The sequence below is a fragment of the Amphiura filiformis genome, chromosome 11, assembly GCF_039555335.1.
Source record: "Amphiura filiformis chromosome 11, Afil_fr2py, whole genome shotgun sequence".
NCBI classification, from domain to species: Eukaryota; Metazoa; Echinodermata; class Ophiuroidea; order Amphilepidida; family Amphiuridae; genus Amphiura; species Amphiura filiformis.
This window is the reverse complement of record NC_092638.1, coordinates 56,105,647-56,133,340: the sequence shown is the minus strand read 5'-3', so window position 1 is coordinate 56,133,340 and position 27,694 is coordinate 56,105,647. Positions and strand designations below refer to the sequence as shown.

General features: G+C 37.3%; 1 protein-coding gene and 1 long non-coding RNA gene across 2 annotated transcripts; both read right to left on the bottom strand.

The window, feature by feature from the left end:
• Positions 1 to 219: 219 nt before the first annotated feature.
• LOC140164053 (uncharacterized) lies at positions 220 to 2,481 on the bottom strand. Its single transcript, XR_011860481.1, has 3 exons — positions 2,282 to 2,481; positions 1,558 to 1,707; positions 220 to 565 (listed from the first exon to the last, which is right to left on the bottom strand). It is a non-coding gene; the product is annotated as an uncharacterized lncRNA (long non-coding RNA).
• A 2,303-nt stretch (positions 2,482 to 4,784) lies between these two features.
• On the bottom strand, positions 4,785 to 15,911 carry LOC140163785 (aqualysin-1-like). The gene is made up of 7 exons (XM_072187101.1): positions 15,798 to 15,911; positions 12,060 to 12,185; positions 9,971 to 10,103; positions 8,916 to 9,019; positions 7,881 to 8,028; positions 6,800 to 6,981; positions 4,785 to 4,943 (listed from the first exon to the last, which is right to left on the bottom strand). The coding sequence occupies exons 1-7, from the start codon at positions 15,909 to 15,911 to the stop codon at positions 4,785 to 4,787; spliced, it is 966 nt and encodes a 321-aa protein (XP_072043202.1).
• Positions 15,912 to 27,694: the final 11,783 nt, after the last annotated feature.

Below are 27,694 nucleotides of genomic sequence, written 5' to 3'. Positions count from 1 at the left end.
GCGCTTAGTTCACAGCATCTTGTGAAAGGTAGTGAGCTTTGGGAAAAAATTAGTCATACAAGATATAACAACAGTTAGTCATACAAGATATAATTCTTTTATTCAAGAAAAATAATGCTGAAATCATATATACATTTATAATGCTAAAAGAACAGTTATATCATTTCACATTAATTTACATAATTTCAACATATTTATGACTTTGATATTCAATTTGTAAAGAATAAGAAATTGCATGACTAATGACGAATTTATGACTTTGCCATTTATCATGATTTAGTTAGTCATTTACGTGCATTACTAATTGAATGATTAAATGACTAATTATATTATTTATCAAAAATCAGATTTTCTGGAACAATACTTGTAATTTAAAGATTTAAAACGCCCTTTGTTTGAACGCAAGTATTAAATTTTAAATAATTAAATAATCTTCAGTTAATATCCGCACCATTTTAAAATTGTTCACCAGTGGTTATACTTTTGACTTTAAAGTCAATCCAAATGTCTCTCGTTGTCTTGGCTGAAATGTACCATTGATCAAATGCTGACGAAGGATTCCATTCTGAAAAATACAAAAATGAAAATATATATTTTTTTATTAATAACATTCGGCCGAAGCCAGGCTAATCCCAATAGTGCTCAGAGTGCTCAAAGGGATGCCATCCGGATATGATGGGACAGGGATAAAATAAATAAATAAATGTTGGTATTTATACAGCGCCTACATGTACCAAAAGCGCTTTACATTTATTCCGCTGTCGTTATAACATGTCAGCTGCCATACAATGCCCAAGGCATGCTCATACCTTTGGGCGGCGCTCAATGGACAATATTCATAACAGCTCCCCATTTCACCCCTGGGTAGAGAGAGGCAAGTAAGGTAAAGCACCTTGCCCAAGAGCACAACACGATGACACCGCCGGGGCTCGAACTCGCAATCCACCGATTACAAGGCAGAGCCCGTACCGCTGCGCCAACGTGCCCTATAGGGATATGGAAAGAAGTTCGATTTTACTACTAAATACTACTTATCCAAGTCTAATTTGCTTTCAGTTTTTATTATGATTGTTTGAATTCTCCCAATGGCGTACCGGTATATCAGTTGTCGGTGTGGGGTGGGGATGGGTTGTGGGGGTAAAGATCCCTAGTGTACATAATTTTGACCAGGTATATTACGTTCATTGATGTATAGGTGATGTATAGGCATCTACATATCGGGCAATATATTTTGAGGATGAACTGCTCCAAGAATGACATGCGCGCGAAGAAAATGGCTTTATTCGTACAATTCCGCGCGAAAAATTGAAATTTTTTCATTGATTCTTTTGGTCCATAATAATCAAGTTGGGAAACACTCTACCCCCCCCCTCCGCCCCCCCCATGCATAAGCGCTATATTGTCCATCTTTCTCCGGGCCTTTCTCCTTCTTACCGTGTCCCTGTCTGTTTTGGCCTGTCCCTTCTCTCTTTCCTCTTCCTCCACTCTTTTTCTCTCGCTGTTATGTCTTTCTCTCTCTGCCTAGCCTGTGGGATATTCATAGTGTTCTATACTTACCGTGATGTTAATCTGATGGTATAGCAAAGAGCATAACATTAGGACTTCCTGCTCCAGCGTTTTGAACTACTCCTGGCGTGCCATCAGCTACCAGATAACCTGGGACACTCGCCGCATCAATTCCTTCATGCATCAGAAGAGCTGCTACACCTATAAGTGGTAACCAGGGAAACGAAGAAATATTTAAGGATGACCATTTAGTGCTTCTGCCAAATATAATGATACTCTGAGTATTTTTGATGAATGAGACACACAAAGTATAAAAAATCGATGTTGCTTTAGGCCTACTCTGGGGGAGGAAGACAAAAACAAAAAGAAAGGAAGAGGAGAAGGGGAGAGAGGGAGAAGGAGAGCGAGGGAGTGACAGGTCCCTAAAGTGTAGGCATAAAAAAGAATAAGTGCAGAGAAAGGAAAAGAAAGGAATGAATAAAGAAAATAATAATCATCATTATAGAAACTAAGCATATAACAGCACTAGGCAGCCATTCAATGATGCCAAAACCTTTATGCGTTACGTAATTAAAACACCCAGTCAGATGTATTTCACACCTGCCAAACACACCCCACCCAATTCGATAACTGGACGTTGAATGTACACTCTCATGAATATTAATTGGCAACATTTTCCAATATGTCAGCGCTCAAATCGGACACAATAAACACTGCAGTGCGTTGGCCGGGACTATGACAACCGACAGACAGACAAACAAACTAACAAACCTACCAGCCACATGAGGTGTTGCCATAGAAGTACCACTAAGCGTGTTGGTAGCATCATCAGTGGCATGCCACGCACTGGGAATCCATTGACCAGGAGCAAAGATATCCAGGCACGATCCATAGTTCGAAAAGCTAGCACGCTCATCTCCAATCTTGTTATAGTTGCTATCTTCCGTGTAGATTGTGGCACCGACAGTTACAGCCTATAGATGCGGTCATCGGGTAGAAAATGTTGGAAAAAAATGGAGTAGAATTATATTTCTTGTTCCAAATTTCCTAGATTTCCAATACAAATTTGCTAAAATAAGAGAATTATTTTGTGGCATTTCGATGAAGCATACCTGAAAAAGGGGGTCATTGGGGCAGCCATACCTGAAAAAAGGGGGTCATCGGTCAACTTCAAAAAAGGGGACCTATTGAAATATACATACAGTCACCTCTAAAGTTGAGTTTCCCGGGTATTATTGTTGCAATATTCCGTCATTGTTCGTTGCAACAAACACAAAACTTAGTCCTGGCCCTGTCCTACAGACCCGTATACATTTTTCAAAGAGGAAAGTTTGAAAGTTGATTCGAGTAGGGTATGCATAGGTCTTTCAAATTCTACTAGGTGGAACATTCCAAACCCGGGCAAACTCTGTATATGGCCATTTTTCAAAATGGCCGCCAAAATGTACGTATGAACCAGGTAAAATGACAATAACTCTGAAACTACTTGACCTAGAGGGGTGATTGAGGTGTCTATCCCCACTAAATCAAGGCTGTCTGGTTAAATGAAGGGGGTTTCATGGATGTCTGAGGTCCATAACACCTGGAATCCAAGATGGCCGCCCGTAGCAACCATAATCACCATATTAGCCAGATATGACAATATAATATGACAATAATTCGGAATCTGCCTGACCTACAATGGTCATTGAGGTGTCTAACCCCACTAAATCAAGGCTGGCTGAGTGAATGAAGGGGGTTTCATGGATACCTGAGGTCCAGGACACCTGAAATCCAAGATGGCCGCCCATAGCAACCATAAATCATCATATTATCCAGGTGAAATGACAATAATTCGGAATCTGCTTGACCTACAAGGGTCATTGAGGTGTCTAACCCCACTAAATCAAGGCTGGCTGAGTGAATGAAGGGGGTTTCGTGGATATTTGAGGTCCAGGACACCTGAAATCCAAGATGGCCGCCCATAGCAACCATAAATCATCAAATTAGCCAGGTGAAGTGACAATAATTCGGAATCTGCATTAACCTACAAGGGTCATTGAGGTGTATATCCACACTAAATAAAGACTGGCTGAGTGAATGAAGGGAGTTTCATGGATGTCTGAGTTCTAGGACACCTGAAATTCAAGATGGCCGCCCGTAGCAACCATAATCATCATATTAGCCAGATGAAATGACAATAATTTGGAATCTGCTTGACCTACAAGGGTCACTGAGGTCTCTATCCCTACTAAATCAAGACTGTCTAATTGAATGAAGAGGGTGTCGTGGTTGTCTGATGTCTAGGACACCCACAATCTAATGGCTGCCCATAGTAACCATATAATATTCATATTAACCAGGTGAAATGACAATATCTCTGTAACTATTTATTCTAGAAGAGCAACACACCTTAAAAGGTGTGTAACTTCGCTAAATCAAGTCACACCAAATCCAGATGTCAGTCATAGCAACCACTATAAACCAAATGAAATGTCATCAATTAGAACCTATGTACATATGAAAATCAAGGCTAGTTTCCATGGTTATCTGAGGTCTTGGACACCTAAAATACAAGATGGCTACCCATATCAACCACATGCATATTTCCACAGTTATAACTCTTGCAAATGATTTGACTTGGGGTATAGGTACATGAAATGTTGCCCACTTAACCAATGTTACAAAATGTTAATTTTGTTTGTTAATATTACAGGTGAGTAGAGATTGACAGACATGACAAGAGGAAAAGGAAGAAAGTACATCTGAGATTGATGGACTTAATCTCCTTATTCCCAAGCCTGCTCATGCTCCTCCAGACCCTGAAAAATGTATCATTTCTCAAAAAAAGAGCAAGAAATCACAGTCACTTCAGAGTGGTGAAACTGGTGGGAAACATTTACGAGCAGTGACGAGAGGTAGCTGAACTCAAAGATGATGATGTTCACAAAAAGCTTAAGGTTCTTTGACCTGATTATACATTCAAGTACCATAACATGATTGCATGTTATAAAATTAATGGTATATACAAATACACGAAATACGTACACATAGCACCAGAGGAACCTCAGGTAGATGAGGGTCCTTAAGCCCACCTCATACCAGTCACGCGCAGCACCGTCGTTCTCCGTCTAGGGCCTAGCAGCCAAACCAAGCATATTTACATTAACTGTGCAATATGTTGCTCTGATAGGGTACGAATAAAAGAAACAAGGGTGCGAGAAAAAAATGTCTGTGAACATCATCATCTTTGAGTTCAGCTACCTCTCGTCACTGCTCGTACACGTTTCCTACCAGTTTCACAACTCTGAAGTGACTGTGATTTCTTGCTCTTCTTTTGACAAATGGATACATTTTTCAGGGTCTGGAGGAGGATGAGCAGGCTTGGGAATAAGGAGATTAAGTCCATCAATCTCAGATGTACTTTCTTCCTTTTCCTCTGTCATGTCTGTCAATTTCTAAATTAACAATCAATAACGTAACATTGGTTAATTGGGCAACATTTCATGTACCTATACCCCGAGTCAAATCATTTGCAAGAGTTATAACTGTGGAAATATGCATGTGGTTGCATGCTATCTTGTATTTTAGGTGTCCAAGACCTCAGTCAGCCATGGAAACTAGCCTAGCCTATGACTGCCATCTGGATTTGGTGTGACTTGATTTAGCGAAGTTACACACCTTAATTGCTCTTCTAGATTAAATAATTACCGAGATATTGTCATTTCACCTGGTTAATGTGAATATTATATGGTTACTATGGGCGGCCATCTTAGATTGAGGGTGTCCTAGACATCAGACAACCACGACACCCTCATCATTCAATTAGACAGTCTTGATTTAGTAGGGATAGAGACCTCAATGACCCTTGTAGGTCAAGCAGATTCCGAATTATTGTCATTTCATCTGGCTAATATGATGATTATGGTTGCTGCGGGTGGCCATTTTGAATTTCAGGTGTCCTAGACCTCAGACAATCCATGAAACCCCCTTCATTTACTCAACCAGCCTTGATTTAGTGGGATATACACCTCAATGACCCTTGTAGGTCAGGCAGATTCCGAATTATTGTCATTTCACCTGGCTAATTTGATGATTTATGGTTGCTATGGGCGGCCATCTTGGATTCCAGGTGTCCTGGACCTCAGATATCCATGAAACCCCTTCATTCACTCAGTCAGCCTTGATTTAGTGGGGATAGACACCTCAATGACCTTTGTAGGTCAAGCAGATTCCGAATTATTGTCATTTTACCTGGCTGATATGATGATTTATGGTTGCTATGGGCGGCCATCTTGGATTTCAGGTGTCCTGGACCTCAGACATCCATGAAACCTCCTTCATTCACTAGCCAGCCTTGATTTAGTGGGGATAGACACCTCAATGACCCTTGTAGGTCAGGCAGATTACGAATTATTGTCATATCATCTGGCTAATATGATGATTATGGTTGCTACTGGCGGCCATCTTGGATTCCAGGTGTCCTGGACCTCAGACATCCATGAAACCCCCTTCATTCAATCAGACAGCCTTGATTTAGTGGGGATAGACACCTCAATCACCCCTCTAGGTCAAGTAGTTTCAGAGTTATTGTCATTTTACCTGGTTCATAAGTACATTTTGGCGGCCATTTTGAAAAATGGCCATATACAGAGTTTGCCCGGGTTTGGAGTTTTCCACCTAGTAGAATTTGGAAGACCTATGCATACCCTACTCGAATCAACTTTCAAACTTTCCTCTTTGAAAAATGTATACGGGTCTGTAGGACAGGGCCTGGACTAACTGATTTTCAGCGCTGCTAGTGGCGTAGCGAGCGATGGGGAGGGGGCAGAGGGGGCACGTGCGCCGAATTGGCCAATTCAGCATCGATTCTGCGCCCCCTCCTAGCGACGAAAATCAAAATGTCTGCGCGCGCATTTTGGCACAAAATCATTTAAAAGATCAATTAATACCGATATTCAACTTCATTATAACCAATTATTAATGAACGATAGGCCATATTTGTGCAAATTTTCGATCTTCCGCATGCATTTATTTCAAGAATTGGGGAGGAGCGCCATTATGTATCCTTAGCCCCAGGCGCCACAACCCCTTGCAAACAAGCCGTAGGCTTCACATGAAAAGTCCAAGTCTTGAGATATTTTCTCAAATTATCAAGAGCTATCTCATTCTCAAGAGCTTCTGAAGCTTGTTTGTACTCATTTTAATGCATTTCATGTGGAATTTGTGAATTAAAAAAAAAAACCTTGTCGTCTGCAGTCGACACACATGACGAATAAATAAAGTCACACGTCATCTACACCCCTCTACTTACTGATGGAGCTCTAGCTGGCGTATAAAGACAAGCATCATCATTGGAGTTTCCGGCAGCAATTACCACTACCACGCCAGCCTTAACCAACCTCTCAACTGCTTCGTCGACGATGTCATATGCTGGTCCGCCAAGGGATAATGAGGCGATTCTGTTGCCGGACTCCAGAGCTAATTGATCCAGTGCTGAAATCAATTTGTGGAAAGTTACAGTGGCTAAAGAATTGTTTGCAATAAAAATTGGTTTTGAAGTTAACGAGATCAGTCAGTCCCCTATACACATTTAGGCCTATTTGGCACAATTCTTAACCCTATACGAGGGTGTCGACTGCATGACAAGGTAAAAAACCATAAATGTCAGATTTGTAGATTTGAAAGATCGAGTAGGTACATCAATCTGATGTTTCTAATGAACTTAAATCTTATCAGGTATGCGTACAATTTCAAGGACATGTTTCCAGAAAGAGATACAACTGTAATTTTGCAGTCTTATATCTCTAAAACGTTTGTAAAGGTATTATCTACGTAGCGCACCCATAATTTACATTTCTTTGTAATTAAGAGTAAGTCATTATCATGATTATATGATATCTCAACTTATAGCTACTTATGACAGAAGTGTGAAATGTAATACATAGTGTAAGAGCTTACTAAATTACTTCCTGGGCCACATTCACAACTCAATAATTGGCACCCAACACAAGAAATCTGTGAGTAAATGGAACTTGGAACAAGACCTGTTTCTTGAAGAAAGTGTGTGAAAAGCAGAAGCAGCCCCGTTCCACATTATTCCACTTACTCTTTGGAAAGTACGTCGTACATGTGTAAGAATCTTGTACGCATTCTCAGATATTTCTTTTGCTGGGTGCCAGTTATTCGCCTGTGAGTGGTCCAGAAATCTGTTCCGTGTCAGTGCATTTTGCTGTGGTGTCAGTTGGATTACTGACATGTGTTTAGAGTAGAGTATTGTGTTAAGTAGTGTAATTTTGGTTCATTTTTATGGACAGGATTTTAAGATATGACCTTGTGAAATAGGCCTATTATAAATTTCTTTTTTAGCACAGTTTATATAATGTCGTATTTACCTTTGATGAGGTCGTCCCATGCTCCCGATCCCCAACAAGCCAACACACGTCCACTGTAAAGCTCTGCATTCTTAGCAATACCGAACGTAGTTCCTGCTGCAGTCCCAGAGCAATGGGTGCCATGACCATTGCAATCTTCACCACGGTTCTGCAATCATGTGGCGGGATATTTAAAATGAAAAAACAAGGCGTGTTATAATAGCTTATAATTAAAGACAGAGATAAAAAGAATTTATCGCGTCTGATGTCACTGTCAATTACGATCCTTGATTGGTTTACACAGGTTAATCAGCGCGTAAAAGGAAGACCGATCTATCTGGTGCTGATCGGAGAAAAGGAATAGCAGCAATTAAATGGCGAAAAATTACGTACTTTTACAAGGCAAAAAGCAGCTTTTCTAGGCATGGGGCATGGTGCCTTCGGTTATGAAAGTTTCCTACTATAAAGACCTAACTTTTGAGATGGTTTGCATGTCGAAAGGTGCAAAATTTACAATAAGGCGCCCGGTTATAAATCCGCGTTCAGCAAGTCATCATCACGACACTTGTAAACAAACCGTGCTCGAGTTTGATGATTGACAGATGACGTCAGACGCGATAAATTCTCTTTATCTTTGTCTTTCATTATACTTAAATCGTATTAGAAACAATGTAAAATTAATGCACTGTTTCGAACTGCACACACACAAAAAAAGGAAGGTTTTTATTTCAAACTCTAATGGTGACCCGCAGGTCAAATTGCTAGAAATGTAGGCCTACATTAAACACACCTAAACGACACAATGCAATTTGCAGGCAGCAGCTTAATCAGTGCCAATATTGCAAACATTGAAACAAACATCCAATCCAATCCAATCCAACCCAACTCCATCCCCCAGTAGGCAATGAGGATAAAGTGCCTTGCCCAAGGACACAATACGTTGGCACGAGCGGGGCTCGAACTCACAACCTATGTATATGAGTCGTGCGCCTTATCCACTCGGCCACACGTGCTCCCACACCCTGGCAATGGTTTCATTATCTCATTTAAACTAACCTCAGGTTCAAAATCCCAGAAGTAGGTTACCCGGCCTCCGAAGTCATTGTGAGTAGAGCGAATACCGGTGTCTATCACATATATCTTCTGATCTGTTCCGTCCACTGCAAGAAACAAGCACACACACTTCTTGTAGGCATACTAGTACTAGGAAGTACTGTTGCCGAAGCCCTTATAGAAAATGTGGCATCGACAATGTTCCTGCCATGTTGGCAAATTTACCAGATGAGGGAGCAGGCCCAATGATCAACATTTAGGACTACGTGAATTGCCAGACATACCAGAAGATCGACACATTGCCCAAAGTTCGCAACTATTCCATTGAAACCCAATTATATTGCCTGGTGCTCCTCAAATACTACAAAATAATGTGGTTTGTTTTATTTTCGCCCAAAACCATCAGTCTTAAATCTTCACTTCGATTCCTCTATACAGACTATGATGTTTTGGGCAATAGATTTTAATAATAACTTAGCTTTTAGGGCGAGGTTTTACGGGCTCCATTCACCTCCTCCATTGGGCAGTTATGAGTTGAAATCCATACACTATAACCTATTTTGAAATATGGCGGTCACAAAAGGAGAGGGCGTACTTTGAAGTGAGTAATCTTCAAAAAGGCTTATGGAATACACGTCCTTAATCTTAATCTTCCACACAGGAGTGTGAATTTCAAATGGAGTTACCTGAATGGGTGAATCCATTTGAGATTCATACTCCCTGTGTGGGAGATTAAGATCATGTCTTACATAATATGAGGCCATATGGATTGCATCAGGAATACGGTAGCCCATTTCACTTCATGGATCTAAGGCCTCGTATCCATAGGCTGTTCCGTTGTGGCATGTGCCCTTGTTCCGTGTTTACTTTTTCCCATGTGACCTGCCACACAGACAACCTATGGATACGGCCACTAAGCAAAACAAAGGTTCGTTGTCTGTGTGGTAGGTCACATGGGAAAAAGTAAGCACGGAACAAGGGCACATGCCACAACGGAACAGCCTATGGATACGAGGCCTAAAGTTGATTTGATATACCATAGACCTATGAATACTTACTGCGGGTAGACAATTTATTATCTAGCGGATATCCTCTCTGGTCTATTCTGTCTAATCCCCAGGACGCAATATCCTGCATTGTACGCATTACAGCATCTTCGTATATTATATCAATACCTGGCAAAGCACGCAGCTTTAAAACAAAATGATAATAAAAGAAGATTAAGGAAAACTTTCAAGACAAATTTACCGTTAAAGGGTAGTCCGTCAAGAATGGACCCGCAAGTGCGTTAGTATAAACAACTTCACGACGCATGATGCAGTCATGTCTACAGTGGAATTCATCTCGACCTTTGCAGGACTTAAACCCCATTAAAAGCTATTAAACCAAGATAACACTCATTGAAACAGCTCAACTGATTAAATCGGATCTTCTCTGGTTGTGCACATGTGTCTGTTTTATATCTGCGGTATCGCTATGAGGTGCTATAATACAGCTTCAGTTGGGTAACTGATTATAAAGGAAACGCAAGGAAACAATGGTATGTGGACCTTTGTTCACGAAATGAGACAATGGCCTGCTTTTTGTTAACCAGCATTCTTGAAAATGAGCAACATAATGATTGTTGACTTAACACGGTTTGGAAATAATTTCTTCATATTTTTGGTGTTATCTGTCGTTTACATATCCTTCCTAAAACACAAAAGTGCGACTATTTCCAAACACCTAAATTAGCTAAAAATTTAGGACATGTTACAAAACTATATTTTCTTAGAATTTCATAGAATAGTTTAAATGTAGCTTGTACCGTTTTTTTGTGGCATCATTCAGAACGGAGCGGTCCGTTACCAATATAGCTCAATATTTTCGGTCAAATCTCCATTCAATTAACACGGGGAGTTGGCTAGCTATGCTTTGCCCTCACTCATATTCTACGAAAGTGCGACTATTTCTGAACATCTAACCTAGCTGTAATTTTAGGTCATGTTAGAGAAATATATTTGCTAGAAGTTTGGAGAATAGTTTAAATATTGGCCGGTTATTTTTCACACAGTGATGTTAACTAGGCAAATGCAATATACTTCTAACATACACTATTTGTAAAGGTCGCGCGTCAATGGTGAGAGCACTGTGTATTGTGTATAGGAAAACGGACAGTAACTGCAGTATGGAATGATTCAAAGGCGCAGTCAGCCTGGTATAGCTTACAGACACTGTCCGGGGTAAAAGTCATTTTACGAGAAAACCCGTACCGGTCAGATCATGTAAATTAAGGAAGGGCTAATTTATCACGCGATCACGAATATTGCGGATTTTCATCTTCTGATCAACCTTTTGGTTGAAAATATAGTTTGCCAACGGAGGGGCACGCTACCCTTAGGCTTAACTGTTGTGATTTTCCCCTCAAAATAGTCTCCCCACGCAGAAAAATATCCTGAATACGAGGAATATCCTTCTGATATCAAATAATTTTGCCCCAAAGACCTACATTTTTGGTGTTTTAGGGAAAAAATACGAAAGGTATCAATATATCAATAGATTTATGAAGTTAACTTCGAGGACGGTTAAATATCAAAAATATTAATATGTAATCATTTGCCATAAAATTTGTATTATATCGCGAATTAAAAAAAAAAATCAATATTATTTGACTATCATCAAGACATTCTTCGTATTCAGAATGCAATTCGATATGTCTGATGTGCTCTCATGAATGTCCCACAAAATACTGTCCATGAGCATTTATATTATTTCGTAATCAGGAAACTCCTAGCCGGCTAGTTATAAACATGAACATGATGAACATCATCATTTTTACTCATCAGTTTTATTATTGATATAGGCCTACTGATCGATCTTAAGAAAATATTTTGAGGGAAAACGTTGTGCGAAAAATCTTACAAAAGAGATCTCATAATTTCTATAGACGAGTTGACTTCTGACGTCAATGCCTGACAGTATTCGCACGCATCATCACAATTTCCATTGTTTTTTGCCTGGCAGTATGCGCGCTCATCGTATTTTGTTCAGGGCTCGTGTTTTAAAACTCCCGCCACATCACAATAAGGCTATTGAACAGTGTAGTGGTTGCACGGGGTTACATTGAGGTCAACTCATCTATAGAGCGGCGACTTTCAAGTGTCTTACCTTATCGATATATTTGGAGGGAAATTCGACAGCAAGACCATGGATTATGGTGTAAGTATGACGAACTTTAATTCCAAGGCTTTTGAAATCTGCTGTTCCAATGAAATTTTCTACGCTGGTATCTTCCTGTAAAGGGAAACGACTTTTGATGTAATTTACAACAGTCAGTGATATTAATACGTTTCTTCTATGGGAAAAAGAAGCCCTGTTTACGTATACCTAAGGAAGCCCAATTTTAAGGCCTCATAAATTTATTTTGCTCTCGTTCGGAGGATTTTTTTGATGAGGGTGGGGTGTGCAATTGTACTCGATGAAACAGCGGAAGGTCTCCCAGTGGGCACGTCAGCAAAATGACGTCGGAATGTGGTTGTAGGATGGTTGTAAAAAACTTTCATATACAACTATCCAACAACCATTATACGACGTTCCGACGTTGTATTGACGTCATTTTGCTGATGTGCCCACTGGCCTTTAACTTCTTTTTTTTCAAATTCTGAGGGATAAGCCCGTATCATATAAAAAGACTTGGAAGTGATTCTCGCTCTCTAATAGACTTACTTTTCTGTGTAGAAGTCTTCCTAAAGTATTCCAAAGTCTTGCGTTTTTTGAAAATTCAACTCAATAAAAAAAGTTCCAATTTTCTTTTTAAAAATCACTGAATTATAACCATGAACAGCTATCCCGGTCCGGGGGAAGATACAAAAATTAGATTCGAGAAAATAATCAAAGATTCATCCTGTTTTAAGAAGAAATGCACAAAAAGAGTCCTCACAAAAAGGCACTGTCTTTGATGGATTAATGTCGCGTGTCGGGCCTTCTATATAAGTGTTTTCACATGCCTTATAGATAGGGTCTGGACCCAATGTAAATTTATATAGGCTATTCACCCTCCTTTATGATATAAATGCAAGACTTGCAACGAGTCATGACTCGACTTGAGACTCGACTTATCAAAATGCAATGACTCAACTCAAGATTTTTCAAGCTTTTCCCATAGAGATTGCACAGTGACTCGATTTATTTGACTCGACTCGAGATATTGCTAGAACTGACTTCACTCGACCATGAAATGACTCGACTCAGATTTTTAAATTTTCCCCGGCCCCATAGAAATTGTACAGTGACTCGAGTCATATGACTCGACTCGAGATATTGCTAGAAATGACTCCACTCGACCATGAAATGACTCCACTCATATTTTCAAATTTGCCCCGGCCACATAGAAATTGTACAGTGACTCGAGTCATATGACTCGATTCGACTCGGGATATTGCTAGCAATGACTCCACTCGACCATGAAATGACTCGACTCATTTTTTCAAATCTGCCCGGCCCCATAGAAATTGTACAGTGACTCGAGTCATATGACTCGATTCGACTCGGGACATTGCTAGCAATGACTCCACTCGACCATGAAATGATTCGACTCAGATTTTCAAATTTGCCCCGGCCACATAGAAATTGTACAGTGACTCGAGTCATATGACTCGATTCGACTCGGACATTGCTAGCAATGACTCCACTCGACCATAAAATGACACTACTCAGATTGTCAATGGACTCAAAAACAAACATGGGAGACAACAAAATTTTGTGGTGGTCATGTTCTATACCAACCGAGAGATCATTTGGTTTATTTATAAAGAATATCCTCTATGGGATTTCTTAAGTATCTCATACCAAAGAAAAATGCCTCTACACCAGACATGACCATAATCTGCGCGTATTTAAAGGCACATTATTTCTTATGACGTTATTAATTTAACAACTTCTAGATTCCATGGGAAAGTGACCCTTGACCCGGACAAGACCATAATCCGCAGCCATTTCAGGGCACATATTATTCCCTATGGTAAATGCCCCAAAGCCAAACATGACCATAATTTGCACTAATTAAGGGCATAAGTTACCATTGTTCACCATAAATATTCGCCAATTGGCACCCTTCTAGATTCCATGGGAAAGTGACCCTTGACCCGGACAAGACCATAATCCGCAGCCATTTCAGGGCACATATTATTCCCTATGTGAATGCCCCAGCCAAACATGACCATAATTTGCACTAATTAAGGGCACAAGTTACCAAAGCCTCCAAGTGTATTTTATAACACCCAATTCCATACTTTACGCAGATTTCAAATAATGACCATGTCATTTGACATGATTTGTCATAAATGCATATAATTAATGCATAATATCATTGAAAGCCGAAAAATAACTGCACATGTGCGTTTTCTTTTATAGACATGAAAGGTTTTGCTTCACTCATTTCACGTATTTATTTCCCATCTTAGGCACAATTAATTGGTATGTATTTACCACAATGCCCAGGAAACTGGTGACATACATGTACTTGGCTTGTATCTTTAACTTCAACAACCATTTTTGGTTGTTTTATTTTTATTTTATTTTTGATTATGTGGTAAAGTGCTTTTTCTTCTACTTTTTGTTTTTATGATAAAGTGCCTCCTTGATGCCGACAGAAACATTCTTTTTGTGGGATTATTTTAGCATACAAATTCTCAGACTTCAGAATTTGCTATGAATTCAACGTCATATCAAACTTATTTTGAATTTGTTGACTTTTGTGATCTTATTTCTATACAGCTAGTTCCTATTTACATTGTGAACCATTTTTCTCAAGTGTTTCGCGCTTGGAGACATTCTTAGTTTAACACGACCGCTATATGCAGTTTTTAAGGCTCAAGTATATACAATTGAAAGCTTTAAGACTTAAACTTGAATTCAAAATTATAATAACTTGCTAACTTGCGAGTTATTATCTTATCCGTGTCCCCAATTATTATGATAAACATGTTTTATTAAACATGTTAAGCCATTAACTTAATTTCCATTAACAAATTAAGCCTGCACGGCTTGATTATATTCACTTCAATTCTTATATTGTTATGCATGAATTCGAATTTAACTAATTTTGTGAATATTTGACATTTCTTATTTTTGTTTCACATGATTAACTTTGAAACGTTTAGCGCTCAGATAAACATTTAATGCTCGTGTAAATTCAAGCCGCATAATTTAGCTTTAAACATGTTTTCACAGTTACGTAAAACTTATGACCAATTGATTATTCTTACTAATTTTCCGCTAAAACATGTTAACTTATTCATGACTCGCTGTTACTTTACTTTCACTTAATACATGTACACTTATTGGGCGTGGAGGGTGGGTTTTTCAGTAGAAGTTGATCTCTCGATGATAAAACATGATATGAGTCAAAAACCCATTTGCATTTGACGATTTTGACCAGCTACAATTATGCCAAGTGATTGGTTGCATCATAGCAACAACAAAAACATTTAACAAAACCATTATGCTTGCTTTATAACCATGCACCTGTTTTAACACGGGTGAACGCATGTGCATAACTCCAAGTGGATCAACGGCTTAACCCATATTATACACAAGGGCGAAAAAAAACTCCCATTTTTACACCTGGCCAAAAATTTTCTCCCCATTGACAATCTAGTTTTAATTCGACTTCGCTTAATTAAAAGCCATTTTCAAATTTGCCCGGCCTCATAGAAATTGTACGGCGAGTCATATGCCTCGACTCGAGATTTTTAGAAATGACTCGACTCGACCATGAAATGACTCGACTCAGATTATCAAATTTGCCCCGGCCCCATAGAAATTGAACAGTGATTCGAGTCGTATGACTCGATCGACTCGACTCGACCATAAAATGACTTGACATGTTACAACTCTGATACATACCTTAAGCTTGATGACATATCGTCCTGGTATCCCTTCCTTAGCAGCTGGTTTGAAGGTTGCCAACTGCCCTAAAGAGACGGCAAACACCGCACATAGAACTACCAAAACCTGCATGACTATATTATACATACATATTTTTTACATATTTTATTTATTTCCATCATATCAAAATACATGCAAGTAAATTTAACAAAACGGCAAAATAGAATTTAAAAAAGATGGCGGAGATGTAACAAAAGGCAAAAGCCTGAATTGAGCGTTACACCACCTTAAAAGAAATATTAGGCTAATTAATATAATACTAGAATTACAGAAATTAAGAATTACACTCAAATACAGATACATACATTTACACACACACACACAAACACATGTCTCAAGCAACAAAAGCATTAAGCAAGGTAATGTAGGAAAATAACTCACAAAAATAAATCATTTGATCAATAAGTCAAAATTACGGATGTGATAAGAAAAATAGTTCAAACAAATCCTAAACCAATTATATACATGTACTGATACATAATTTACAACAAAGATATATTATATGCTTAGATTTTTCTCCATGAGAAAAGACGACAAGCGCTTTTAAAAAGAATTTAAATTTCGAGCCGCTTTAATATCATGGGGGAACGAGTTCCAAAGTTTCGGTCCCAAAGTTAATACAGATTTAATTTTGTGTATTTCGAGTCTGTAATCAGTCTTGTTTCTCGTATCATATTTGTGAATACTTTCCAATTCTGTAAATAAATTATCAAATGATTGAGGAAGTAAACCAGTTTTATACTTATACATAAATATACCCAGTTCTTTGTTGTACAATTCGAAAATATTTAAGGTATTGTAGTTTTCAAACAAAGGCTTTGTATGGCATAGATAAGAGCTATTAGAGATGATTCTTAAAGCCCTTTTTGAAGTTTAAAAATTTTCACAAGGTACTCTTTGCTGGCATTACCCCACAACAATATTCTATAGGTCATATAAGGCAAAATTAGGGAGCAGTACAATTGATACAATGATTGTTTTGGCAAGAAGTGCTTAACTTTATTTAAGACACCTATATTTCTCGAACACACCTTATAAATTTCATGTATCTGTGATTTCCACGTCAAATTCTCATCAATTGTTATACCTAAGAATTTTGCAGTAGAAACACGAGTTAATTTACAACCATCTAAGTGGATATCAGCATTTATTTGAGCGTGTTTTGTTCGATATGCTGTTCCTATAAGCATAAGGTTTGTTTTTGATGCATTGAGTGATAATTTATTGCATTTGAACCAATTGCATACTTCTTTTAACTCACAGTTCATTGTATCATAAAGCACATTTACATTTATGGCTATCGACAAGAAATAAGAGGGAATGACTGAGTGAGTAGAGTGGGAGAGAAAGGGGAACAGAGACAGACAGACAGACACAGAGACAGACAGACACACACATCGACAGACAGACAGACAGACAGACAGACAAAATGAAAGAAACAGATATTTGCTATTACAGTATTCAAGCACCAAATCCATGCAAAACCAAATCTTCGACATTTAACAAAAAATCGAAATGTGCATACCATGGAGCCTTCCTTGATCCAGGGTAAAGTGTTCATTAATTAAATTAAATTAAATTAAATTAAATTAAATTAAATTAAATTAAATTAAATTAAATTAAATTAAATTAAATTAAGATCTTAATATAAATATATAAAATCACTTAATATGAATTTGAAATAAGAATTTCATCTAGACGTAAAAATATACATATTGGTATTATTTTTTTTTTACGGCAAAATCAAATAAAAATGAAACGAGTGTTTATTTAAAACTCACCTGGTTTTGGCTGTGAAATTGCGTATTATGAGGACTGTCTCAACGAAAAATAATTGAGGCCCAACGATATTTTGCAAGTTGTGCCGTTTTATTTTCTAATCGTTTATCTCATCACAGCACCAGACATGACACAATAATTGTAATAAGTTATTACAAAATAATCTTGTTATTAACATCTGTTGTTACTCTTACTAGTTTGTTTGTATTATGACAACGATCTCATGTCGAGTTGAGATAAATTTATTTTATGGGCAGATTTCTCTACATTCGTCATCTAGGCCTTTAGGTTAGTCGCATGCACTCTCCACGCGGGTGTCGACTGCAAGTTTTTTTTTAAATTCAAACATGTCAGAATTGTAAATTGTCATGACCATGTTTGGAATCGGCATGAAAAATGCATTAAAATGAGTACAAACAAGCCTAGTATTGGTTCCGTGGTTCTTTAAAAAAAATCTTGATACTTGGACAAAATATCTCAATCTTAATTTTATGTTGACGCCTATGGCCGCATGCAAGTCTGCAAGTCGCACTATGAGCTATCACTGTTTCATTTTTCTCGTGCATTTTTATATTGGGCTTATCCTTTTAAAATCCACACTCCTTCTGTGGATGATTTAGCCAAAGGCTTCCACAGAGGGAGTGTGGGTTTTAAATAGAAAGACAATTGGGTATTACTTCCATTTGAAATACTACTATTTACCTAAAATTACTCGACCAACGAGTGTTATAAGATGACTTCATCAACGAGTGCTATCTTCCTATAAGATGACTTCATCAACGAGTGCTATCTTCCTATAAGATGACTTCATCAACGAGTGCTATCTTCCTAAGATGACTTCATCAACGAGTGCTATCTTCCTATAAGATGACTTCATCAACGAGTGCTATCTTCCTATAAGATGACTTCATCAACGAGTGCTATATACCTAAGATGACTTCATCAACGAGTGCTATCTACCTAAGATGCCTTCATCAACGAGTGCTATCTTCCTAAGATGATTTTATCTACGAGTGCTATCTTCCTAAGATGATTTTATCTACGAGTGATATTTACCTAAGATGACTTCCTCAACGAGTGCTATCTACCCAAAATGACTTCATCAACGAGTGCTATCTACAAAAGATGACTTCATCAACGAGTGATATCTACCTAAGATGACTTCATCAACGAGTGATATCTACCTAAGATGACTTCATCAACGAGTGATATCTACCTAAGATGACTTCATCAACGAGTGCTATCTACCTAAGATGACTTCATCAACGAGTGATATCTACCTAAGATGACTTCATCAACGAGTGATATCTACATAAGATGACTTCATCAACGAGTGCTATCTACCTAAGATGATTTCATCAACGAATGCTATGTACCTAAGGTGACTTCATCAACAAGTGTTATCTACCTAAGAGGACTTCATCAGTGAGTGCTATCTACTTAAGATGACTTCATCAACGAGTGATATCTACCTTAGATGGCTTCGTCAATGAATGCTATGTACCTAAGGTGACTTCATCAACAAGTGTTATCTACCTAAGAGGACTTCATCAGTGAGTGCTATCTACCTAAGATGACTTCATCAACGAGTGATATCTACCTAAGATGACTTCGTCAATGAGTGCTATGTACATAAGATGACTTCATCACCGAGTGATATCTACCTAAGATGACTTCGTCAACGAGTGCTATTTACCTAAGATGACTTCATCAATGAGTGTTATCTACCTAAGATGACTCCATCACCGAGTGCTATCTACATAAGATGACTTCATCAACGAGTGCTATCTACCTAAGATGACTTCATCAACGAGTGCTAGCATTTGTACCATTAACTTATTATGTCGCCAAGAGGTGTTGGAATTCACTATCTACCTAAAATGACTTCATCAACGAGTGATATCTACATAAGATGACTTCATCAACGAGTACTATCTAAGATGACTGCATGAGTGTTATCTTCCTAAGATGACTTCATCAATGAGTGTTATCTACCTAAGATGACTTCATCACCGAGTGCTATCTACATAAGATGACTTCATCAACGAGTGCTATCTACATAAGATGACTTCATCAACGAGTGCTATCTACCTAAGATGACTTCATCAACGAGTGATATCTATCTAAGGTGACTTCATCAACAAGTGTTATCTACCTAAGATGACTTCATCAATGAGTGTTATCTATCTAAGATGACTCCATCACCGAGTGCTATCTACATAAGATGACTTCATCAACTAGTGCTATCTACCTAAGATGACTTCATCAACGAGTGCTAGCATTTGTACCATTAACTTATTATGTCGCCAAGAGGTGTTGGAATTCACTATCTACCTAAAATCAACGAGTGATATCTACATAAGATGACTTCATCAACGAGTACTATCTAAGATGACTGCATCAATGAGTGTATCTTCCTAAGATGACTTCATCAGTATGTGTTATCTACCTAAGATGACTTCATCACCGAGTGCTATCTACATATGACTTAATCAACGAGTGCTATCTACCTAAGATGACTTCATCAACGAGTGATATCTATCTAAGGTGACTTCATCAATGAGTGTTATCTATCTAAAATGACTTCATCAACGAGTGATATTTACATAAGATGACTTCATCAACGAGTACTATCTAAGATGACTTCATCAATGAGTGTTATCTTCCTAAAATGACTTCATCAATGTGTGTTATCTACCTAAGATGACTTCATCAATGAGTGTTATCTACCTAAGATGACTTATCAACGAGTGCTATCTACAAAAGATGACTTCATCAATGGGTGCTATCTACCTCAGATGACTTCATCAACGAGTGTTATCTACCTAAGAAGACTTCATCAACGAGTGCTATCTACCTCAGATGACTTCATCAACGAGTGCTATCTTCCTAAGATGACTTCATCAGTGTGTGTTATCTACCTAAGATGACTTCATCAACGAGTGCTATCTTCCTATAAGATGAATTCATCAATGAATGTTATCTACCTAAGATGACTTCATCACCGAGTGCTATCTACAGAAGATGACTTCATCAACGAGTGATATCTATCTAAGATGACTGCATGAGTGTTATCTTCCTAAGATGACTTCATTAATGAGTGCTATCTACCTAAGATGACTTCATCAATGGGTGCTATCTACCTAAGATGACTTCATCAACTAGTGCTATCTACCTAAGATGACTTCATCACCGAGTGCTATCTACATATAAGATGACTTAATCAACGAGTGCTATCTACCTAAGATGACTTCATCAACTAGTGCTATCTACCTAAGATGACTTCATCAATGAGTGTTATCTACCTAAGATGACTTTATCAACGAGTGCTATCTACCTAAGATGACTTCATCAACGAGTGATATCTACCTAAGATGACTTCATCAACGAGTGCTATCTACTTAAGATGACTTCATCAATGAGTGTTATCTACCTAAGATGACTTTATCAACGAGTGCTATCTACCTAAGATGACTTCATCAACGAGTGCTATCTACCTAAGATTACTTCATCAACGAGTGCTATCTACCTAAGATGACTTCATCAATGAGTGTTATCTACCTAAGATGACTTTATCAACGAGTGCTATCTACATAAGATGACTTCATCAACGAGTGCTATCTACCTAAGATGACTTCATCAACGAGTGTTATCTAACTAAGATGACTTCATCAACGAGTACTGTCTAGGATGACTTCATCAATGAGTTATCTACCTAAGATGACTTTATCAACGAGTGCTATCTACATAAGATGACTTCATCAATGAGTGTTATCTACCTCAGATAACTTTATCAACGAATACTATCTACATAAGATGACTTCATCAACGAGTGCTATCTACCTAAGATGATTTCATCAACGAATGCTATGTACCTAAGGTGACTTCATCAACAAGTGATATCTACCTAAGATGACTTCGTCAATGAGTGTTATCTACATAAGATGACTTCATCACCGAGTGATATCTACCTAAGATGACTTCGTCAACGAGTGCTATCTACCTAAGATGACTTCATCAATGAGTGTTATCTACCTAAGATGACTTCATCAATGAGTTATCTACCTAAGATGACTTTATCAACGAGTGCTATCTACATAAGATGACTTCATCAATGAGTGTTATCTACCTCAGATAACTTTATCAACGAATACTATCTACATAAGATGACTTCATCAACGAGTGCTATCTACCTAAGATGATTTCATCAACGAATGCTATGTACCTAAGGTGACTTCATCAACAAGTGATATCTACCTAAGATGACTTCGTCAATGAGTGTTATCTACATAAGATGACTTCATCACCGAGTGATATCTACCTAAGATGACTTCGTCAACGAGTGCTATCTACCTAAGATGACTTCATCAATGAGTGTTATCTACCTAAGATGACTCCATCACGTGAGTGCTATCTATATAAGATGACTTCATCAACGAGTGCTATCTACCTAAGATGACTTCATTAACGAGTGCTAGCATTTGTACCATTAACTTATTATGTCGCCAAGAGGTGTCGGAATTCACTATATACTTCAAGACAATTTCCCAACCCCATGCCCCCATGTCAAAAAGAAATCTACGCCACTGCCTATACATCTGCTTACCAAGGATTATTTCGTGATCCTAGCATCCTCTTTTTTTTTAATAGCATTTGACAGTAGATATCCACGAAAAGAGCTTATTCCCAAAATTTCAGTTGATTCCGATTTTGCGTTTGCGAGTTATGCATGATTATGTGCATTACACAATGTGTTGTAATTTCGTTACCAGAACGTAATTCAAATTTCACGATATTTTTGGTAAACGAATGCAAGAATTTGATTTTTTGTGTGTACATAAACATTATGTAGCCAGAGATTTCCAATGGTATAAAAATCTCAATTTTTTTTGAGAAAAGTGGGGAGGGGTGATGCTGTGGATCACGAAATGCCTTCTAAGTTTCAACAATATCAAAGTAAAATATAGGGCCTACAGCAATGTTGTTGCAATTCTTCATTGATTGATATCTAAATTAGGGGTATATTCATAGTATATTATTATCAAAATTATTATTAGTGTTATTATTATTATTATTATTATTATTATTATTACAGACTTGACATTTAGTATGGAATATTTTTTCGACAAATATCAAGACTGGTCTGGAAGGGGTCTGCATAAACGGGCTAAATATTAATTGGGGTGTGTCGGGAGATGGTGTAAAATAATTGTTTGATTGAAAATTTGCTTTCCATGAGTTTACATTATGGTTCTCATAATGTAGCGAATCTGCCTAAAATGGCGGATGTAGGGAGGCTGAATTTGAGCTTTGAGGGGGACACAATTTCGGACTTTATGCAACATTGTTCTGTTATTATCAAATTTATAGGGGTTTGAGGTGATATTTCCTAAACTTCGTCAGCAATTGGCATTCATCACAACTGAAATACACTTGCAATGTACCAATTTTCTGAACATGGGAGGAGCTTAAAACATGGCTTTTAAAAGTGGTACGTACTCTGAAAGTTTGAATGGCCTCCCTGAGGTCAAATGTTATAAACATAAGGTACAAAACAACTGCGCGGATTCTTGGTTGTCCAATGAACTCAGGCTGTTTCTTTGTGTACAGTAACCCAGCAAACACAAAACGTTTTCGACATCATTCGCAAAAGGTTATAAAAGGTTGTCAGAAAACGTTTAAATGTCGGGTTATATAAAGGGTATATTAAGGGAATAAAACGTTTTCATAACATTAAAAATCATTTTTTTGATAATCTACTGCTCAGCAAAATTGAACAAAAAATGTTTTACAGAAAACGTTTAAATGTCGGGTTATATAAAGGGTATAAAACGTTTTAATAACATTTCAGAAACATTTTTGAAAACTTGATACAAAACATGTAAAAGAATGTTATTTTGGGGTTGAGAAAATATTTTGCGAAAAATGTTTGCCCAAAATATTTGCAATAACGTTTTGAAAACGTTTTCATGACCTTTATATAACCCGACATTTAAATGTTTAAAACGTTTTGAAAAAACATTTTAAGAACATTTCTGTGTTTCCTGGATGCAAATATTTTAACATACTGTTATTTAAGTGTTGACAAAATATTTGGCAAAAAATGTTACAAAAATAGTTTACAATAACATTTTTGAAAACATTTAAAAATATTGTTGTAGTGTGTTTTCATACAAAACGTTTTAAAACGTTTTCGTGACCTTTATATAACCCGAAATTTTAATGTTATTAAAACGTTTTTATGAAAACCAAAAGCCAAAGTATAACTTATTAAAAACGTTTTTAAAACGTTTTTGTGTTTGCTGGGAAGTTTATAGCATTTGGCCCCAGGGGGCTATTCAAAATTTCCGAGTGCATACCACTTTTCAGAGCCATATTTTTAAAGCTCCTCCCACTTTCAAAACTGGTAGATTATAAGTGCATTTCAGTTCTGACGAACACTTATTGGTATTTAGGTTCAGTAAATATCCCCTCAAACCTCAATAAATTTGATAATATCAGAATAATTTTGCTCAAATTCAGAAATTTTAACCCCCACAAAAATCAAATTCAGTCTCCCTAAATCCGCCATTTTAGGCTAATTCACTACATTATGAGCGCCATAATGTAAACTAATGGAAAGCAAATTTTCTGCCAAAAATTATTTTACACCATCTCCCGACACACCCCCAATTATTATTTAGCCCGTGCGGCTTATGCAGACCCCTTCCAGACCAGTCTTGGAATTTTAGTGTATTATTAGTGTTATTATTATTATTAGTGTTATTATTATTATTATTGTTATTATTATTATTATTATTATTATTATTATTATTATTATTATTATTATTATTATTATTATTATTATTATTATTATTATTATTGTTATTATTATTATTACAATTATTTATGACAAAGTTTACAATATTGCGACATTCTAGAAAATGATGTCACCTACCATACCTATATATACAAATATGCGTGTGCATTGGTCAATTCCGGGTCAAACTTCAAGCCTCAATAAATGATCAACTCTACCGTTGCATATAGGTGAGTCAGTGAAGTATATCCGCCACGATAAATAAATAGTTGTCCATATACCGTATTCATACTAAACAGGTAGGCCTGGTGCAAATAATATATTTAATACACGTACATACATGCAGGTTATTTCTTACAATTATTGTGTCATGAGCCGGGGTCATGAGGCCATCGTCGGGAAAGTTTGATTATTGCATAGCCAAGATATTTTGAATCAGATTCACAGCCTTAGACTCTCACTTTGGAATATTGTTGATCAGAATTCAATGGTGACATTTCAGTGACACCATTTTATTATTTCATAGCGAAACACTGGAAGTCCACAGGAAGACAGTACAGGTAGGCATGCATACTATACATATATCATAAGATAATTTCTTTAATGTTTTAGGGTAGGCCTAATAGCCATGGAGCTTTACAGCCTATGAATGATAACGGTATTAAATTATTGTATTGGCTAAATGCATAGGGCCTAACCCTGCATGGAAATAGTAGATAGGCTTACTACAGTGGCGTACCGTTTCAGGCGCTAGCCGCCCTAAAAGCAGCACATTTTGATATGTCGCTCATTCTACAAAATCCGGTGCCAATAGCCTTTTTTCCATTCTTTGGTCCACAAAAACTTTGTCGAGCATTTAGGGCATCAAATATGTTGTTTTTCTGGTAGAACTCAACGAGATCTACACGGACATATATAGTTTTCCATACTTTAAATGCTTTCTTCAGCCTGATTAACCCTTGCAAAGGCTCAAAAATTGCTAAAAATGCGTTTCCACAACTCAAGCGTCACATCTAAGGCCATATAAAATTAATATTTTGGTTCTCGTCCAGAGGATTTTCATGAATTGATGAGGGAGGGAGGTGTTTTTTTTTTTTCAATGTAAAATCAGCATTGTCAGTAGTTTTCGGTCTTCTCCAACAGTGCTCGAGGAAACGATGAGGCACTTTTTTTTTTTTTTTTTTGAGATTCTAAGGGATAAACCCCCTAGAGTACCACAAAAAGACTTGGAAATGATCCTTGTTCTCTAATAAACTTATTTATATGTATGAAAAATTCATAAATCATTCCAAAGTCTAAAATAATTGAAAAATCTAAAAAAAAAAAAAAATCTGACAAATCCCAGAAATTGAGGAGGGAGGGGACGAGAACCAAAACATTAATTTTATACGGCCTAACCCTGAATATTTTCTTTGAATAAATGCGATTTCTTTACATATTTGTTGTTTTTTAATTAGATAACGCACCATCATATTGTTTATCAACATTATTTTTTAGTGATTAAAATGTCTTTGTGTAATTCTAAAATAAATTGCACTTTCCACCAAAACGCTGTGAGCTACGTTTATGGCAAGCCAAGGGGTCCAAAAGCGTGGAACAGCTACGCGTAGCTTCTTTCTCGTTACGAGCAGCTGTTTGACCAATCAAAATAGTCACATTTAATCACGTGGTAGGGTCGTTAGCTGCGCGTAGTATAGTTATAGGTATCCTCTTTCACAATTATTATCTTGTAATTAATTTACGGAATTAGCATAGATAACGAACGGGTAAAGGAGGCCAAATCACAGCACGTGTCAAGAGAACATGTTGCTAATGCCTGGCTAAAATGACACAAAGCATATTTATTTAGTGTTTCCAAGTTTACACCGTGTTTAATAGCAAGTAACTTTATACTCGGGCTGTATTAGCGGTGCAGGGGATATGAAGGTCAAACAACAACTACTACTGATGTAAAGCGCTGTGTAAAGATATTGCAGGGAAAGCGATATCACATGCTACTGTGTAAAATGGGTCATCATTTTTTTCGGAACGGGGGGGGGTGGGGTTTCTTAAATTTACAAAAAGTCGGCGTCAATAAAATTGCGGCCCTCACTATTTTGGCATCAAAATGTTATGACCCCCGACTCCCACCACCGATACACCTTACCCCCTAGACAGTCTAAAATTGTATTGAAATCAGTCTTATTGAATACAATAAACACACTATCTGTCATCTTGTGACTCCCTACATTTTGTCATTATCAATTTATGACCCCCTCCCCCTTAAAAAAAAAAAAAAAAAAGTATGACCCCCTATATTTGGGATCCCCTTCCGAAGAAAATGAAACCGCCTCCTAAATATAGAACAATCATCATTCTGTTCAGATATTACTTTAATAGCTCCTATACCATTTTTTGCTGATATACTACAGATATTTTCATTTACAAAAATTAACAACGTAATATTTGTGAGAGAGGATGTTTACATCAGCTCCACGTGTTTAAAACCGCGAATCTGATTGGTTAATAAGCTGCACGTAACGAGAAAGAAGCTGCGCGTAGCTAGTCCCACGTTCTGAGCCGCTTAGCTTGCCATATACGTTACCCCTTTTTAACACACGTTATTGGAAAGAAGTAAAACAGAGGTTTCAATGTAATTTGCGGTTTTTGAAAGGAAACACTCATAGGTTTTTAAAAATCACTGTAAAAATCGTGATGCTGTAGCATTTTTGGCATAGAAATGTTGTAAACATTGAAATTTCGACCGACCATGTTAAGATTGGTGAGCTACGTTACCAGGATTCTATAGTATGCACTTGTATTACATGTACTTCCTAATAATATGTGAAAACTACCAGTGGTCGAACCCCATTTATATTAGAATTAACCGACATAACGTTCTAACGTTCGCAAATCACATTAAAAACATTAAAAACCAGTGAACTACGTTACTGTGAGCTACGTTACACACTCATTTCAGCATCTTCAAAACTTCTATGAAATGGTGAAATCTGTTTTACATTTCACTCAAGTGATCTTTAATTTGCTTTTTATGACCTTGGATTGAGTAAAACCAGCCCATTTTATAGTCGGTAACGTAGCTCACATTACATTGAGTTTTAGTGTTAAAAAACATCATGACTTCCTGAAAGAAAAATATGCAAGTGGTGTTGGCAATTTTTTACATCTGAAAGTAGTGATACATTTACTTTTAAAAAACACAAAAAGCAGGTCTTTTTGAACAACTTTATTTTTTTCTATTTTTTAGTGGATTGGCACCGGATTTTGTAGAATGAGC